This window comes from Pygoscelis adeliae, unplaced genomic scaffold, assembly GCF_000699105.1.
Source record: "Pygoscelis adeliae isolate BGI_AS28 unplaced genomic scaffold, ASM69910v1 Scaffold42, whole genome shotgun sequence".
Classification (NCBI taxonomy): domain Eukaryota; kingdom Metazoa; phylum Chordata; class Aves; order Sphenisciformes; family Spheniscidae; genus Pygoscelis; species Pygoscelis adeliae.
Window position 1 is genome coordinate 1,851,201 of NW_008824283.1, and position 17,581 is coordinate 1,868,781.

The following is a 17,581-nucleotide window of genomic DNA, read 5'->3' on the forward strand; positions in this document are numbered from 1 at the left end:
ATTAGAAGGGGAAAATGAACTCAGCATTTGTAAAGAACAGCAAGGAAATAAATGTTCTGCATTTAGCACTTCCAAGTAGTGGAGCACATCAGGGAGGGGGAAGGACTTGCAACAGGGTCTCCCTGTGAAGCCCCAGCTGGGTGTCTGGCCACTGGTTGTCAGAGCAAAGAGATGAGCTGGAAAAACTGCTCATTCTTCATTCTGCACCAGTCCAGACTGAAAACCGAGGTCGGTATTAGCCAGGAAGCGGCTCTCGCCCACGTGAAGCTGCAAACATGGGTATTTATTGCTCTCTGGTGGTGAGACAGGCTGTGGGGGAGAGCTGCGTGCCACTCCCGGTGCTGGGCAGCAGCTCTCAGGAGAAGCCTCCTTGATGCCTCCTGCTCCCCCGGCTTGCTCCACAGAGGAGTTTTTGCTTCTCCTCCAGCCATGTAGCTCAGGGCACTTGAAGACAGCCTGCTGCCTGCCAGGCGGCTGGCTTCTTCTTGGGCTGCCAATGGCCCATGCAAAGGCAGTGCAGCTGCCTCTCCCAGCCAAAAGTCCCGCTGCACCCCATCAGCACCCCTGCCCAGGAGGTTGGATATGTGCCACAGCGCAGGCCAGTGTGCCCAGCCTCGCTGTCCGCTCCCCAGTGCTCCTGCGTCCCGCGGGCCTCTGCAGCCTGCAGAAGAGAGGCTGGGGAGGGTGCCGGGCTGCAAAGCCTGAGCCGGATCGGGACTGATGGGTCTTTTCCCGTGCTCATGCTCAAGGTGCTGAAAGTGAACATGGGCTGTGGGGCAGAAGAGGCCACCCCAGCTTCTCCAGTACCAGAGCTGAGGCTGTACGGCAGGGCTGGAGTGAGGGTAGGATCTGCATCCCCCTGAGCAGCTGCCCACCTGCATACGGGGCTCATCCCCAGGCGAGGCTTGACCAACCCCTTTCATTTCTCCTCCTTTCCCTAATTCTGCCTCTCACTGCCAAAAGCTTTGGTGGTGCTTTGTACCAAAGAAGCCCCGGGCTCTGCAGAGGTATGGGTCACATACCTCCGCAGAGCAGACAGGACAGAAACCAGATAGGAATAAATAAGGGAGTTGCTATTCAAGTTAAAACACATTTGGGTTGGGCTGAGCTGCCCCATGGGACCTGAGGTATGAGTGGCAGCTGGGGGGGACAGGCAGGCACATGGCAGCAGTCTTCTGTCCCCATCCCGGGCAGTGCAGCCTCGCTCCTGAAATGCCATCTGTTGCTCAGCCCCGCTGCACCGCACGCTCCAGCACTGCTGCCAGGGCCTCATCCTGCCCAGATGCCCAGCCTTGATGTGCCACCTGGGCTGTGGTGCACAGCCCTGCTCCTGAAAAATGAGGGCAGAGTCCCAAGTGCTTGGTCCCTTGGCTGTCGGGGACAAGAAGACCAAACGCTGCCATCTCCTTAGGATGCGGCGCAGGACCTCTCCTGGGCCGGTTGTTCTGGAGAGCCCATGGACCCCTGCCAGCGGCATGGCATGACGCTGCTTGATGGCTCGCACTGGAGTCCCCGGGGTAGCGGGTCCGTCAGACGATGTGGCCACCTTCGCTCAGCCACCTGGGCCGGTACATGGCACAGCTCGGTGTGCCCTCGGACCCCCGCGGGGCACCGGGGATGTCACTCAGCTTGGCATGAATGAGGCCTTGCAACTCCTGGTCTCCCAGCTCGGTTGCTGCAGCGAGGGCCAGGAGGAAGTAAGCTGCTGCATCCTGTTCATCCTAACCATAAAGGACAGGGCAGGCATTAGGAAGTGGTTTAATTGAAGGTCACAGGGTATAAGGGAGCTGGAGCAGAGCCTGGTGGTTCCAGGCAGAACCCAGTGACAACTGACTTCGTTGAAATGGGCTCTATATAGTTGCAGCTAAGTGCCAGCACTTCTTTCCAAATTGCCTTTCCCCCTTCAAAACCTGGTTGTGCCAGCATTGTGCATGTTTATTCTAAAGCTGCAGGTAGGATGGAGAGTCACAGGACACAGCTGTCTACATGTGTGGCTATTCTGCCAGGAGATGTGATACTCCACCTCCAGCTCTCCATCAAGACCAGAGTGCTCAACACAGCATCATGGAAAGAGGTCTCCTACCTTCAGTTTGTGCAGGGTCAGGTTGCCAAGGTGGCAATACACCTTGGAGTAGTACAGGGCCTCTCCAGAGCACTGCAGAAAGGGGGGACGCAAGGCAAGTGTCTTCAGGTAGCAATCTTCTGCCATCTCATACATATGCAGAAAATAGTAGACTGTAGCCAGGCGGTGGAATGCAACCAGCTCTTGCAATTGGTCTCCTGGAAAAGAGTGGCTGATACAGTCAGCCTGCAGCACGCTCGCAATACATCCCCAGCGCAGCATGCTGAGCCGCTCAGGGATACATTTGCTCAACAGCCTGGGGGCACGGGTGTCTTCATAAGGAGACACTGGGTTTGAAGATGGTCCAGAGAAAACAGAGCCATGGGCAGGATTGCTGATACCAAGGCTGGACAGATTGCCCAGGGAGTATATTATTCAACCAGGGGATTTCTTGGGTGCTGGAAAGGGCTAGTACAAGACTGATTCCAACTCAGACATTTATGCTGGCATTTTGCCCATTCAAACTATTTCTGTAAAGGGAAGGGATGAATTTATCAGAAGAGCCAGGGCAGGGAGGAACTGTTCAGTCCTGTGCCTTCATCAGACTTCCCATGCTCCGGTGTAGCAACAACCCCTCCCCCAGCCAGTCCCACCACTGCCAAGGCAGAGCTCTCCCATGTGGCTGTCATGCAGCTTAAAAAGGGAAGTGGCCTTAAAAAGATGTTACCCCTTAGGATAAGAAAAGGTCCAGAGGTCTTATGAAAGCAGGAGATCCCCCTTCCATGTGCACACTGTTCTCACCCAGAAAGGCAACCCTCTCCGCAGGAGCCAGTAACTCCCCGTACCCTGCAGGTGTGCATCACTCACCAACCCTGATGCTCAGCCTGGCTGCCAGTGTGGCAAACTCCAGCGCCTTCTCGTAGCCCTGCAGCCCAATCTGCAGCTCTGCCAGCTTATTGAACAGCCGTAGCTCTGTCTTAACGGCCTTTAGTTTCCTGGCCAAGGGCACAGCACCTCCCTGAGGAGAGAGAACAGTGAATCCAGGCTGTTCCTAGAGGTATCGGTGCAGCACTGCCCACAGAGGGGTGATAGAGCAGCAGGAGATGGACCAAGCGCTTGGCATGGCAGGCAGACAGTGGAGTGGTTGAGTGCTGCAGGTTCAGGTTCTGGCCCCTTCTTCCCCTTGAAAATGAGTTTTTCACGTCTCTGCCCTTCCTTAGGTGCCTGAAATACTGACTCTGAGCATGTCCCCAGGAGCGACCAGCTCACACATAACACTGCCAGGATTTGTCATGTAAGGACCCTGTTCCCACCTCCCAAATGATCTCTAGGGTGAGCTGCAGCCATTGCAAAATATGTCTGTGCTCCAGGCTTCCCCGCTGCAGCAATGTTTGCACTCTGGCACACTCAGAACCACCCCAACCCTCTCTACCCTCCATCCCTCCAGCCTGGCCATGCAGTGGTGCAGCCAGCCCTAGGGCAAAGCTCCCCACAGCCATCACCTTGCGGGGACATAAGGACAGAAATGCTCGGAGGGATAAGTACCCTATAAAACTCCACTGCTCGATCTCTGTTTCGGCTGCCATTAAAAAAGGTGTCACCTGCTTTTTCATAAAGATCCATGGCCAAGGAGAAGTTCTCGGATTTCAGAGCAGTCTGAATGGCTGCCTAGAAGGAAAAAGAACCAGAATGAGACTTGGAAAGAGACATGTGCCATAGACATTGGTGTGATTAAATAAAACCAAGTCATCGTAAACATGAGCCACAGTGCTCCAAACAGCATGGACACAGGTTGGCCAGCAGGCATGTGGGACTGTTGTGCTGCATTTGCAAGTGATGTGTGTAAGGATGGAGCCAGGAACCACGTAACCCATCCCTGTGCAGGGTCACTGTGACAGACTGATCAGCTGGGATATCCAACGGCATCAGGATTTAGAGTCGGGACAGTGCAGCCAGCAGCTGTCCTGGCCCTGGTCTGTTATAGGTGTGATGGAGGCACCGTGAAGATTGACAAGGGGAACGGACAGCTGATACAAAGAAAGGGCAGAGCCAGCAGGAGGGAGGGCAGGTATGCTAACTTCTGGGAAGAACAGTTATTTGTGCCAATTATTCACTTGGCCCTGGTGCCACCTTCCAGCCAGAACATGTTGTTCCTTACACCATGACATTTTATCATTGTCAGTGACCTTGCCTGGGAAGGGGCCCCTCAGGGACTCAGACATGTCCTGCTGAGATCTGGTGTCAACTGGCCCTTCTTAATGGGACGTCACCCCTCCTTTAGCCCCTGCCTCCCTGCTTAAACCATGAGGCAGGGAAGCAATGATGGCTCTTTGTTACGGGCCTCAGATCTCCCTTGTGATCACTAGGAAACAAGCCGACACCAAAGCCACCTATTCATTTCACCCAGGTCACTGAGCAGCCACCCAGTACCAGTAACTCCCTGCCTTTACCAACCTGATTTAGGGGCAGGCTAGTGTGGCTCATGGGAAAGGCTTCTCTCCTTGTTCCCACCACCGTGTACCTCAGTCACCCAGCCCCACCAGTTCAGAAGTGCTTCTGGGGTAACAGAATGAGGACCCAAAACATCCTCTACATGTGTCCAGGCTGGTGCTTTGCTGGATACCCCAGCTCAGTGCAACCCCAACAGACCTAACCAGCCTTCTGCTCTGCTTACTCTGGGCACGTGAAAGGATTTCCCATCTTTCAATAGAATCTGCTCCCTGAATGAGGGAGTCCTAAGATTTTATGAGCTGCTCTTTGCAGCTCAGCTGATAAAATAATGCTAGAGATAGAAAGTCTTCTACTCCAAGAAGTCTCCAAGCATTTCCCCGGCACTTTATCCCTTATCTATGTGTATTTCAGTGGGAACCAGTCACCTGGCACCTCCAGCTTCCTTTGGCACTCCTACATCACTTTCCTACTCAATAAATTCACTTACTTTCACCCAAGAATCCTCTAAACCCAGTGTATGGAAGGAATGACAGGAAATGTAGTGCCAGATAGTGCATGAGTGTAAGGCAACAGCTCCTCCTTCCAGCAGCAGATTTACACTGCTCATAGGAACTTCCAGGTCTTCCAGCCCCAAAAGGCTTCTACCAAACCACACAGCAGTTATGGGAATGCAGCTAGCCAGGGTGAGAATGGGAATACTCCAGCCACCTCCTCCATACCTGAAAGTACATTTCCACCAGCTCATCTTCCTGCATAAGATAGTAGAGCCTTCCTGCCTGCAGCCAGGCCTCTGCTGCTTTCACAGTCTCCTCAAGGTCAATGAAGATCCTTAGACTCTGTTTGGTGCAGTCCAGGGACTGTCTCAAAGTCCTGTGACGATAACAGGCAAAAAGCCATTACAGAGAAATCACAGGACACCCCCACCAAACAGCTGCAAACCTACCACAACACCTTGCCATTGGCAATCCTGTCTTCTCCTACGGTTGCCAAAGGTTAGAGACAAATGGACAACCACAACTCTGAGCAATATGTCCTGGTAAAATCGTGGAAGTCTCCATGCTTTAGTGCACATGTGTGTATCATCTGGCAACTTTCAACCAGCCTGGGTTCCCAGTGCTCAGCACAGCCCCAGGGCAGCCCAGTCCCAAAAGGGTTGCTCCCCACCCCTGCCCATTTCAGCTGAGAAAGAGGGTTTTGTCCAGGTCATCTGCAAACCCTATTTGCCCCCCTACACTAAGCTCCAAAGTCACTCCCAGCTACACATGGGAGCATAGGCAGGGAGTGCTTGCACCTTCATTTTCCAGACAGCATCTGGCACCCAAAACCACATCTCTGCCTATTGTTTGTTCCTTGGTGCAGCCAAAGAGGCAGATCTGTGGCCACATGTGCAAGACCTTACAGCTCCTTTTCAAGCCCCTGGTCACTAGAGGACAAAGGGACAAGCAGCAGGACGAGCCAGTGGGTTGGACACGCTGCCTGCAGCAGGCAGCTGAGGCGAAGGGAGCACGGGGCAGTGCCCAGGGCACGTTTGTTTGCTTGGTGTCTTGCCTGCTGGCATCAGGGCTCCAGCTGTCCTTTGAGTCCAGGGAATGGGGTGCTTTGTGATCTTAAATAGCACCGTTCACATGACAGGCATCTGCTTCCTAAATTCCTTCCCTCTGAACTCACTGTGACCTAGCATGGGAAGGTTAACTTCCAAGTTAATGACAGCCCCTGCCCATTTGTCCTTCTGGGACATGGGAGCTAGCTCTCCACTATTTGACACATTTGCCTTCAAAAACTGAAGAAAGTCTGTGGTCTGTCCAGGTCTCTTTCTCTCCCCTCCCGCCTAATCTAATCAGTCACCTGCATGTGTCAAGTGGGAGACTGAAAGGTGAGCTGATATGAGGTCTTAAGTACCTCCCTGGGGAAAATATTCCAGCAGAGATAGGAAGGACAGACTCAGCGGCTGGAGGCTGAAGCCAGACTTATTCAAATAACAGATAAGGAACCTATTTTTACTGGTGAATGGTGATTAATCACTGGAATAAGCCTCCAAAGGAAGTGATGAATTCCCTGTCACTAGGTCCCCTCTGATCAAGGCTGGATGTCTTTCTGGAAAACTGTGTTTGGCCAGACCCCAGTTCTGTCCCAGCTAACAGCCCAGCATTTGCCTGGCTGTCACGGTGCTCTGGTTGACATTGAATTGTTCCCCTCTTCACTGCACAGTGACAGCTCGCAAATCTCAGCAGCTCACTAACCCACAGCCTGCCTGCGGGGCAGCTAGAGCTACCACACACCTTCCCCACCTCTCTCAAGAGACACCCCAGGAAAGCCATTGCTCTTGCTTTGGGTGAGCAGGGACCCCACTCTAACAGCATCTACACACAGACAGGACTTACTCGGATGTGCCCAAAGCCTGATAGAGCTGGCTGAGGGTCTGACGGACATTGCCTTCCATCTCTCTATCCTGGAGCTGTTGTGCCAAAGATACCCAGTGCTCATGGTAGGTAATGCAGGCCTGGAGATTGGGGGACACTTTGCTGTAGAAATGGCAGAGAGACTCAGTGATGTGAAGCTGACCTGCATGGTACAGGGAAGGGAAAAGGATAGGTCAGGGGGCTGCATTAGGGACCTGACAGGGTGCTGCACAGAGGTGAATGCTGCCCTGGTTCCCGCCAGCAAAGCTGTACTCACTCCTCACGTTATGCCACTTCAGGGCAAAAACCAATGCCAGTTCATAACAGAGTTTGCCGTCTTCCATTCTCTGCCTGTTCACCATGGCCTGCGCTAGCCACAGGAGCACCCGCACCAACTCCATCTCCAGGTCTTCACTGCCCTGGAGTTCAGCATAGAGCTGAGCCGACTGGAGCAGGTAGAGCTCAGACAGCTGGCTCGCCCCATGCGAGAGGCTCAGCTGCCCCAGGTTAGCCAGGGCGATAGCCTGGTTCCTCTTGTTCCCGGTCTCCTTGGCTTTGTGCAGGGCCCGGAGGTAGTTCTCTGCAGCCTTTTGCACCTGCCCTTCTCCTTTAAGGGCAATGGCCAGGAGATTGTGCACGGCTCCCCCCTGAGTCACGCTGTCCGTCCCATGCAGAGAGCACAAGAGCTGCCACATGATGTCTGCAGCTGGGCCCGGCTGGCTGTTCAGGAGATACATCCACCCCAAAGAGAGGGAAGACTCAAAAGCCTCCTCCTCGCCCATCAGCCTGCTGAGGGTTACGGCCGTGGCTGCATAACAAACTGCCCCGTCCAACACGCCATGCTGGAGGTACATCCTGGACAAGATGGCACACAGCGTCCTCTGGATGGGCACAGCTCTTCTCTCGCAGGAGAAATGCAGTGCTTGCTTGAGATAGAAACAAGCCAGTGCTGGGATGCTGCTCCTCTCCAGTTGGCTTCCCAGGAGTTTGGAAGTATTTTGGAGGATGAAGCCAGCTCTCCAAATGGGTGTCAGTGCCCCCTTGATGCCACTGGGAGCAAACAACCTGGCGGAGGCCAGTGCAATATTTGGCAAGTACTTCTTGTCATACAGGTAGCTCAAGATGGGGGTGGCATCCAGTGGCACAGAATTAGTGTCCGGGCTGAGTAAAGTGGTGGTGAGACATTGAAGATGCTCGGTAAAGGGCAGCACTTCGTCATTTTTGCCCAGTTGTAGGAAGAGCTTGACAATAAGGAAGCAGACCCGTGCTTCCAAGGGAGCATTACCCACAGCAATGGCTTCCCTCAGGACGTACATCATGACTTCCAGCTCGTTCTCAGAGCTGAAAGAGCGGCCAGGCAAGCAGACAAGCAAGGCCACCGTTTTTCCCAGCAGGGAGGAGAACTTGTGCTTCATGTTCTGTTTCAAGTAGATGGAGGCAAGGTTCACGTGCAACGCAGCCAGCAGGGGCAGGTCCCCAAAACCCCTGTCCAGGATGCTCATGGCTTCTTCAAAGTAGACTCGAGCCTGAGAGAACTTGACCTTTTTGATGCAGAGCTTACCCAAGAGGAAACAGAGCCTGACGTGAGCCCAAACTGAATGAGTCCTCTTGGCCCAGTTCCTGGATGTCTCAAGGTACAAGACTAGTTCATCCTCATCAGAGAAACCATAAAAAGTGGAGCTGAGGAAGGAAAAACTGAGATCATAGAGGCTTTGAAAACTGGGCACATAGCTGTCTTGGTTAAGGAAGGTCAATATGGGGTTAAAAACATCAGCATCTTCCATGTGTCCAGCATTCAGGTCAATAAAGAACTTGGGATCATCAAAATCATCCAGCTTCTCCAGAAGAACATCTTCCAACGTAGCCGGGGCTGATTCACTCCCTGGACTAGACAGTTCAGAGGTGCTAGTCGTAGCCAAGCCATTTATTTCCTCCCAAGACTGGAGCAGCTGGATATCTTTACAGCCATGGAGAACAGCCTCTGGAAGGGACAGGCAAACCATAGTGGGATGTTTCCCCATGTCAAAATTCACCCTCAGAAGTCATCATAAAAGCATCCCATTCTGTCCCCTCCACATACTCACCTGATGGCACTTTCGGGAACATGGCTGTAGGTTCAAAACCATCTACACAGAGACAAACAGAAAACAAAAAGCCCAAAGCCTTGGTCAGTGTTAATGTGCAGACACAGTGCTCAAACCTTACAGAGATGTCCTGCGGCTCTGCTGAACTCCAGACCCGTATGTGGGAGAGCAGGCTCACTTCTGGCCACAAACAGCACATGCAGCTGCAGTTTCAACCCCTCTGTCTGCTGGGGCTTGGCTCCGTGTAAGACCATGGAGAACAGCTTTCAGCTGGTGGTGGGGTGAGCACCGGTAACATTATAGTTACCTGGGAATAAGCAGGTCTTATTTTTTACAGGTAGAGTTTTATCAGCTCTGTCTCTCTTAAGAGCCTTGTTCTGTCTATTCAGAGGTTTCAGATATCTGTGTATCTCTGACAGGCTCTACCCCGGGCTCATTGCACCTCAGCTGGCTGGTCTGGGAGGTCCCCTGAACCCCAGGGGATCCTAGGCTCAGCCCTGCAAGGCCGCACTGTGCTTCTAGGTAGTGAGAAGGCAAGAAACAGGGACAGAGAAATTAGCTGTGGTCCAAAAGCCACACAGCAAGCATAGAGAAACTGAGAAGAGCACCCAGGAACCCTGACCTCCTGGCTCCTGTTGTGGGCATGGAGACAATGTCACCTGTCACTTTAGCTGTGCATCCCTCTCAATATACACCCAAAGGTCAGACAGCAGCAGGGGACCTGCTGTAGGCAGGGACCTACAGCCAGGATCAGTCGAGAGCAGCATCTGCCAGGGTGAACCACAGCTGAGGAGCTGCCCTGGAAGCAGAGAAGACCCCTGCAAACTGCAGTGTGGCAAGGCCCAGCTCTTGAGGGTATCTACTCTACAACCTCCACGACCAAGTTGAGAAGAGTGCTTGGAGGCTGTCTCAGCCACAGCAGTTGTCTCCCCTGCAAAGCCCTGAGCAAGGAGCTCTCTAGACACTGCCCAGCATTGCTCTCCGTGGGGAGCCATGGGGCTGGGCGTGTAAGGAGAGGGGAAACTCACCCAGCCGGTACACAGAGGTGATGTCAGTGTGTGCCAGGTCACCGAGGAGGGTGGTGAAATGCTGCTCGCCGCCATTGCAGGGGATGCGCAGGAGAGGGGATTTTTCTTCTTCGCTCAGAAACACCAAGCCCTTTTCCCTAGGTTGAGGCAGACAGCAGGGGAAAACAGTCAGTGTCTCCCCATCCCCTGACACTACAGCTGTCCTGTGGGATGGAGATGGACTTTCCCATCCCTCCTCTTCCTCCCACCAGAAAAGCTCTGCTGCAGATGGATACCAGAGTCTGGACACCTTCCCCATCAGGGCTCTCAGATCCAGCTTCTCCATGGAGGAATTGATGGGTGCCAGAGGGAGGGACCTATCGGTCTTTTTTTTCTCCAGAAGCCCTTCCTGAGGCCAGAGCATCATCTGATCTCCTCTCTGTTCTCTGTAGTGTTACAGAAAAGTGCCTAAGATTTACCTTGAGTGAGCCTGACCCAGGAAAGCCCAACAGACCTAGCAACAGGTTAAGACCCCATCCTCCCACACACACTCTTGGAGGAGAAGCCTTTTTGGATGGGTATTGAACCGGAGCTATGTCTTAAGCCACCAACACACACAACTGCCTGGGTCATCAGAGTGGGGTTGTGTCACCTTCCCTCCCTGGATAACTCCTGTCTGTGTCCTTGGGAGGATGTTTAATTCTGCTCAGTGAGGAACTGTGCCAGTGGTCATTCTGCCTCGACATCCCACGGAAAGCAAAGGGGCAGAAGGAAGCAAAGCAGGACTTGGTTTCCTCGGCAGTGATCGCTCTCCCCACCCTTGCCAGACTCACAGCCCCTCAGACAAAGCTACAAAGACAAGAACATTTCTAGGTGAAAATGTGAAGCCAGCTTGTCTGGTACACAGATGTCCTGGGCTGCTTTAACATAAAGCCAGGTCTAGCCTAGGGCCAGATCTGTTCCTTCCCAAGAATCACCTGAGGCAAGTGAAATACGATTGCTTTGTCTGGGCAGAGACTCCTGCAGCCTGTTGGCAGCAGAGCCTGGCCAAGGCTTCTGGACAGATCTCAAAAGGATCCTCTATAAAGGCCTTGCAAAGCAAATTACCTGCCCTGGACTCTCACATAGCCTTGAGTTTGGGCTTGGAGTCTTCCCCTCACTTTCTTCTGAGTTTAAATTAATCTAGATGGTAGCAGTGAACTTACAGAGGTTCGCAAGCCTTGGGATTTATGTATCGGGTTGGGACAAAGCCGATGCTGCCACTGCTGAGGCATTTGCCCACAAACCATGGGAGTCCTGGAATGAGGAAGCCAATGACTTCTATGCTGTCTCCTTTGGAGAAACTCAGTTCATCCCATGCTGCTCCTCTGTGGTCCTCTGTGGCTGTGCACCTGCCTTTGACTGGGAAACCAAGGCAAACAAGGGCATTTCAGTGTGAGGCCACTGTTAAAACTTCCTCGCTGGAAAAGACTTAGGCAAGGAGAGACCATGATTTCAGCTTGAGAAGGCTGCCTCTCTGTCCCCTAAGATTTATTGTGCTCTCAGACTCAGATCTCTGCAGTTGCTTCTTTAGAAGAGAATTATAATAAAATACACAAGAAGCACGGATAAACACTACACAGCCAAAGACCTCTGAGAGCTGCAGTATGGAAGGTGGCTGGAAACATGGAGCTTCACAGAAGCTGCACTGTCTCAACTCTCTGCCAGGAGTTGAAATCTTTAGCAGTGCAAATGTCCATCACACTACATGCCAAACGCACACCTGCAGTGATCTCCCGTGTCCAGCACGCTCTGAACAGTGCCCATGTCTGGGCAGGAATGGCCTGGGGCTAATGGGTGAATGGTGGGCACAGGTTTCATGTGCACACTGGTGGGAGCCTAATTATTTATAACTTCAGTCCTGAAAGAATTAAAGGAGAGATAAAATTGCAGTAGAATAGAAAAACCCAGTAGCAGAAGGATGCCATCAGCAGCCCTCTGTACTCTGTGTTCTTCAGATCGCCCTTGTAAGTACATGCAATTTGCAAGGTCTGTTCTCCATTCAAGGGAGTCCAAAGATGCAGTATTCCCTTAGAGCACCTTGCAATGGAGTGTCATTGACAGAACAAGAGATGGGTCCTTTGCATTTGTGGCCAAACCCAGGTTTGCAAGAGCCGTGCCCTTCCCTGGGAAGGGTAGCTGCGTTGCACAGGTATCACTCACCAATTGGCTGAGAGGTCGTCCCACTGATCTCCTGGGAGATGCCAAAACTCACAGCATAATTCTTCAGGAACCACCTGCAAGGCAAAGGGGAACCACACTGGTCTTCTCTGAGCAGTCCCGTCCTCAGGCCACCGCCAGGGATGGTCTCACACAAGCAGGACAGATGTTCTGTCCCCTGGGAATGCCGGAGCTGCTGTGGAGCATGGCCAGCACAGCCAGTCCAGTAATTCCTTGTAATGGTGTTACTGGGCACGGAGGGCAGTTTGCACCTCACGACTGCAGCCTCACACCACATGGTAAGAGCAGGATAATTTTGCCACCCTGTAAGGAGGATTTCACCACACGAGTACAAGAGGAGCTGCGGGTGTCTTTGAGGCGCAGCCTGCTGTCCAGCATGAGGCCCCACTTTCACCGGCATTACCTAAGTCTTGGGCTATGCTTTTTCTCCCAGTTATTCACCTGTAAATCACAAATAATCTCATGTATGACCTAAATCAATATCATACAAGAATGATATCTGAGGTATGTCCTTGCTCTGTTCCATTAACAGGACCTGAATTGGTTCCAGTGGCTGCCTTTATGCATAATGCATATCCCCACAAAATTACGTAGCTCTTGCCCATTGCTAGAGGCAAGAGCAGTTTCTCACCCCAGGCTTGCTGCTGCATCAGGATCAGGAAAGAATCTTGGCTTGAGCACTATTGCTTGGCCAGTCTACTTACTGGTAAAATGGGTGAGGTATTGGCTTTAGAGCTGTCACAGGCACCAGGCCTCGTTGACCCGTCAGTAAAGACATCCCTTCCCACTTGGACTCCTCTCCAACGTTCTTCACATGAATCAGCTCGTTCTTGCAGAGCTGCAGGCCTTCCTCTCCCTCCTGCTCCGGCTGCCAGACACTGGGCACTGCTCTGGAAAAAAAGTTACCTGCAGATAGAAACAGTCATGCTCAGGTCAATGGCATCAGTGCAAGACATAGCCCAGCACAGGGCTACAACACAGCCCTGCTGAGATGCTTTTGAGGACGTCCCTACATATGCAGTCCCTTCTCACCTTCCTGGAGTAGAAGACCCATATATATGGTAGACAAGCAATCTTCATCCACAGTAACTCTGATCTCTGTGTCCTCCATCAGAGCACTGTTTAGCCAGTACTCCTGGTCAAAGAGAAGCTGCTCCAAGCATCTGCCCACATACCCTAAGAAACCAAGAGGGAAAGCAGTGATAGCACCCTCCTTCACCGGGCAGGATGAAGTGCTCTTTGGATGTCTCCCAGTCTGCCATCTGCTACCGTGCTGTGAGGCAACAGCATCTAATTCTGTCTCCATCCCCAAAATGCAATAGAGGCATTACCCAAAAGGCATCCTCCTGGGTCTCTTTCACTGATCCAGACAGTGGTTTCCTAAATCTGTAGATGGATACCAAGGTCTTCTAATTCATTTTCTTTATCTGTCCACCCTGTTACATTACTAATTTTTGGTGTCAAATAACACCTTCTCCAAAAATGCTTCTCACACTGTCTGTTTAGATCTCCCACACCTTGAAAACATTACCTAAAGTCAGATATGTGGAAAACTTCCAGACTTCTTCTAGGGTTTTGAAGGTGAGGAGGAACCGATCCTCCTGGGCTTGCATACAGACCAGCCTGGCTGACAGCTCCTACACATGGAAGACAAAGCAAGATTAAGGGACGGTCCTGGGACTCTGACAGGGGGTCTCCTTTGTCAGTGTGGGAATAATATTAGACCCTGGAATGAGACTAGGCACTCATTTATTAGCATAGTTGAGACCAAAGCTGTGTGAGTTGGTTGCCTGGGGACTCCAGCCAGCTGAGTCCTTCAGCCAGGAGGGATGGAGTGCCTGCAGTGACAACTGCCCATGGTGCAGCAGTGGGAGGGCGAAGAAGCTCCATCTCCTTCTCCAAATCTTTTTCCCCATGGTGCACACCAGAACCACTGTGCTTTTGAAACCCAGACACCTGAACTATGCCACGGGAGGGTTAATGTTCAGTCAGGAGAGGCACAGCTTCCAAACTGCGGCTCTGAGGCTGAAAGCAGTAACTGTGCCTCGAGGGAGAAGCTCTCCTTTCACTATTGCTGGCACTAGTATGTCTGCATTGTTCCAGGTCTTCTGGGAAGCTCTGCAGGGAACCCTGAGGGGCCAGGGCCTTAAAAACCAGCAGGGAAGGAGGGTTCAGTCCAGGAAATGTCTCTATACCTGTAGTGATTTTTCTATATGAAGCCAAATACTCTGAGAACCCCTGTGCATGTCCAAAGATGCCACCTCCACTGGGGACCTGAGTCTGGCACACAGCTTTGGTGATCACAGCCCTGTGAAATGCCAGCTATTTAGACTCACCCCAGGACTATCTGTGTGATCCCTCAGGCAGCTCAGAGCCTCCAATATGAGGCTCCTGACATGAGGCTTAGCTTTGCATCTGCCTCTCGCCTGTTACCAGTTCATTTCCCCCATCATTCCAGTCCCCTACAGAGTCCCCATGTGCAGGAACACACCCTGCAGCTGCCTTGGAGGAACTTCTCTTTCTCGTCTGGGTTTGGTGTCCCATCACACATCCCATCACACCAGGAGCCTCCCCGCACATGCTCTGCCCCGTCGAGCTGGGGCTCCTACCTTGAACAGGGCACAGACGTCTCTGTCATCACTGTCCAGGGCCCACAGCTTCTTTCTGGCTGCTTCCTGGAGCTGGGAATTGAGGCACTGGGAGGAGCGGCTCTCAATGGAGAAGAAGAGTGAAAGCTCTTGAAAAGGAAATGTGCAGGGTTAAGGGGGAGAAGGAGCTCCATGCCACACAGAGCTGCCTCCGCCACACTGCCTCCCTGCAGCCAGCCCCACCAGTGTCTCCAGCCCTCGCCTGGTTGCAATGCTCAAACAACACAAACCCAGCCTATCATCCCCTTCCAGCAACAAAGATGAGAAACTCAAGGGATGACAGGGGGTCAGTTAGCTGTGGTGCCAGGCCTTGCCACATTCAACCACTGGAAATCTGGGTGATCCCAAAGGTAGCATCTTATAGCATCTCACCTGGTGGAAAGCCCTCCCCGACAGCCAGCAGCACCGAGGAGGGGTCCGGCAAGGCTTCTGCTGCCTCGGTAGCGGGGTCACTTGGCTCTGATGCCCCAGCCTTACCTAGCAAGGAGGGGGGACACAGAAGAGTTGCCTGTCAAATTTTGTGGCAGCCATCTATGATATTCTGCCTAACCACGCCACCTGAAAGCAAAGCCCATGGGTTGCACTGCAGATCTAGGTGGGGATTGTGTGAACATTAAAATCATGCTCAAGGGTGGAGGCAAGATCCATGGGAATGATGTGCCCTAACTACATGATACCCTTGATGACTGGCTTCTTTCTGGTGCTGGAGTGGCTTTGAAGTGAGGGGACTTTCCCTCCTTGCTCTTGGGACAGACCCTCACTGAGCAGATCTGGTAGAGGGATGGCCCCGTGACACAGAGATTTTTTTGGAGGAGACCTCAGAGCGAGAGCACTTCCCCAGTGCAGGAGAGCCAAGGGCTTGCAAAACTCTTTGCTCATCAATTTGACAGTCAAAATGAGATTTTCTCCCCTGCCTGCTCTGGTTGGTATCTGAAATCCAAGCTGCATTCTCCCTGCTTCACACATCATCAACTATTGCCATAAAGGATTCAGGAACTGAAACTTTAGCTGGTAATTATGTTAATGAAGGCTGAGGCACATAAAAATCCAGCTTGCTCTTCCACAGTTGTATTGGCTGTGGAAGGATAACAAGATTAAACACCAATTTTTGTCAGTAATCAAATTGGACTTGTAAGACAAACGTGTACCTGGAGATCTGGAGCTGGAATGTGCAGTGGCTTTTGTAAGTCACTTCTGTGACCATAACTGTACTCTACAGTTCTTTTTATTGAGCCAGCTTTGCTAGTCAGTAAAATAAACTGTTATTTGCATGCAGAATTATAATCCTTATTTATAGTTAGCAGTAGAAAAGCATGGCCCAAGGCTGGACATGTAATGAATGAGCTTTTCTTTGAAAGAAAAGGCTCTACATTTCTCAACAGCTGATTTGAACACACTTAACAAAGGACTTCATCCAGCAACTCTGTCCCCTTTCACACATTGGGGAAATGGAGACGGGGAAGTGAAACAAGCCAGAGGCAGAGCTAAACCCAAGCTGGCTCCTGCCTGGGCTGGGCTTGCCTGCCAGTTGCTTCACTCCTCCCTCCCTTTCTCTCCTCCCTGCATCCCAGTAGACCCTGGCGGGCTTCGCTGGATTTGGCAGGGCCCGGTGGGCAGGGGCTACGTCCCCTTTCTGTGGGGGTGGGTACCTGATGCCATGGTCTTCTCCTGCCACCATTTTCCCCGGCGCTCGGCTGTGGTACGCTGCAGGTGGTCCCAGCGGGGCAGGAGCACAGGCGAGTGGGGGCAGCAGGAGTCACACTCTTCACCTGGGGAAGACGGGTGGTGGGGAGAGGCGTTTGGACCCCCGGCAGAATGCTCCCCGCCCGAGGGGTCTCCATACGAGGTGCCGAAGGAGGTGGCAGGTTGGACACCACTCATGCCACCTCTGCCAGCAGCATGACAAAGCATGCTGGTGGGTCTCTGCAGAGCCAGGCAGGGGCCAGGGCTCACTCGGGTGAGAGGAGAAATGGGTTTGTTCCCTGCAGCACTTGCCAGTTCAGTGTTTATTTTTGTTTGGGCCAGGCTCAGAACGGGAACTGGGAGCTTTTTCAAGAGACCAATTGAAACTGCCGGTGGGGAGTCGTTCCCAGTCATGCCAGTGACTCATTTACCTCCCCGCTGCTGAAGTATTTTGTAACAGTGGGCAGCCTGGAGCTGAGTGCAGGTCCCAGCGCTCGGGGCTGCACTCCTGGCAGCCGCCGGGGGGCGGCCCCCCCCGGCACCAGCTCCCCCGGGCCACTGGTGGCCCCAGCCGCTGTGGCCCTGAGACCTGCCACCCTTAGCACAGCCCCGCTAGCTCATCTGGGCATGCTGGTAGGGGAATCGCACCTTGGGGGCTGGCAGCACCCCATGGGCTCTGCAAGCCTTGCGATGCTTGGGGTGCTCCTGGGCAGCAGGACAGGGGTGGCAAGGGGGCTCCTGAAAAGCCAACAGCATGGGAATAAACCAATGCCCTGAGTCATCCTCTCCCCTCCGTGGCCAAAATGCCCTGCCTCGTTCCCCACGCACCCAAATCTAGTGACACAGCAAGTACCAGCAAGAGGAGGGGACACCAGTGGCCATCTTGGGAAGGGCAGGCAAGCAGCCAAAGGGAGCCACCGCTCAGCGCCCGAGTAGTCCCGGCAGCGGGCTGCACTCTGCAGCCACAGGTCTCGCAGCTCCACTCGGACAGAGCAGTGCCCCAGCCTCCCCACAGGACGCTTGCCTG

The 17,581-nt window shown here is 52.9% G+C and overlaps 1 protein-coding gene across 1 annotated transcript; it reads right to left on the minus strand.

Moving 5' to 3' along the window:
- Window positions 1-1,529: 1,529 nt before the first annotated feature.
- SH3TC2 (SH3 domain and tetratricopeptide repeats 2) lies at window positions 1,530-16,752 on the minus strand. Its single transcript, XM_009318560.1, has 17 exons — window positions 16,521-16,752; window positions 15,244-15,348; window positions 14,833-14,960; window positions 13,755-13,860; window positions 13,256-13,399; window positions 12,928-13,129; window positions 12,206-12,279; window positions 11,209-11,404; window positions 10,025-10,161; window positions 8,997-9,038; window positions 7,190-8,893; window positions 6,895-7,075; window positions 5,233-5,383; window positions 3,608-3,730; window positions 2,930-3,080; window positions 2,084-2,280; window positions 1,530-1,721 (listed from the first exon to the last, which is right to left on the minus strand). Exons 1-17 carry the CDS (start codon window positions 16,750-16,752, stop codon window positions 1,530-1,532), a joined length of 4,065 nt encoding a protein of 1,354 aa, XP_009316835.1.
- Window positions 16,753-17,581: the final 829 nt, after the last annotated feature.

Excerpts from the sequence above, each read along its gene's own strand:
- SH3TC2 (XM_009318560.1), bottom strand. The coding sequence starts at position 16,752 with ATGAGTGGTGTCCAACCTGCCACCTCCTTCGGCACCTCGTATGGAGAC. Across the intron at positions 13,400-13,754 it reads TTCCACATATCTGACTTTAG|GGTATGTGGGCAGATGCTTG; the intron begins GTAATGTTTTCA and ends TTGGTTTCTTAG. Across the intron at positions 13,130-13,255 it reads GGGTCTTCTACTCCAGGAAG|GTAACTTTTTTTCCAGAGCA; the intron begins GTGAGAAGGGAC and ends TTCTATCTGCAG.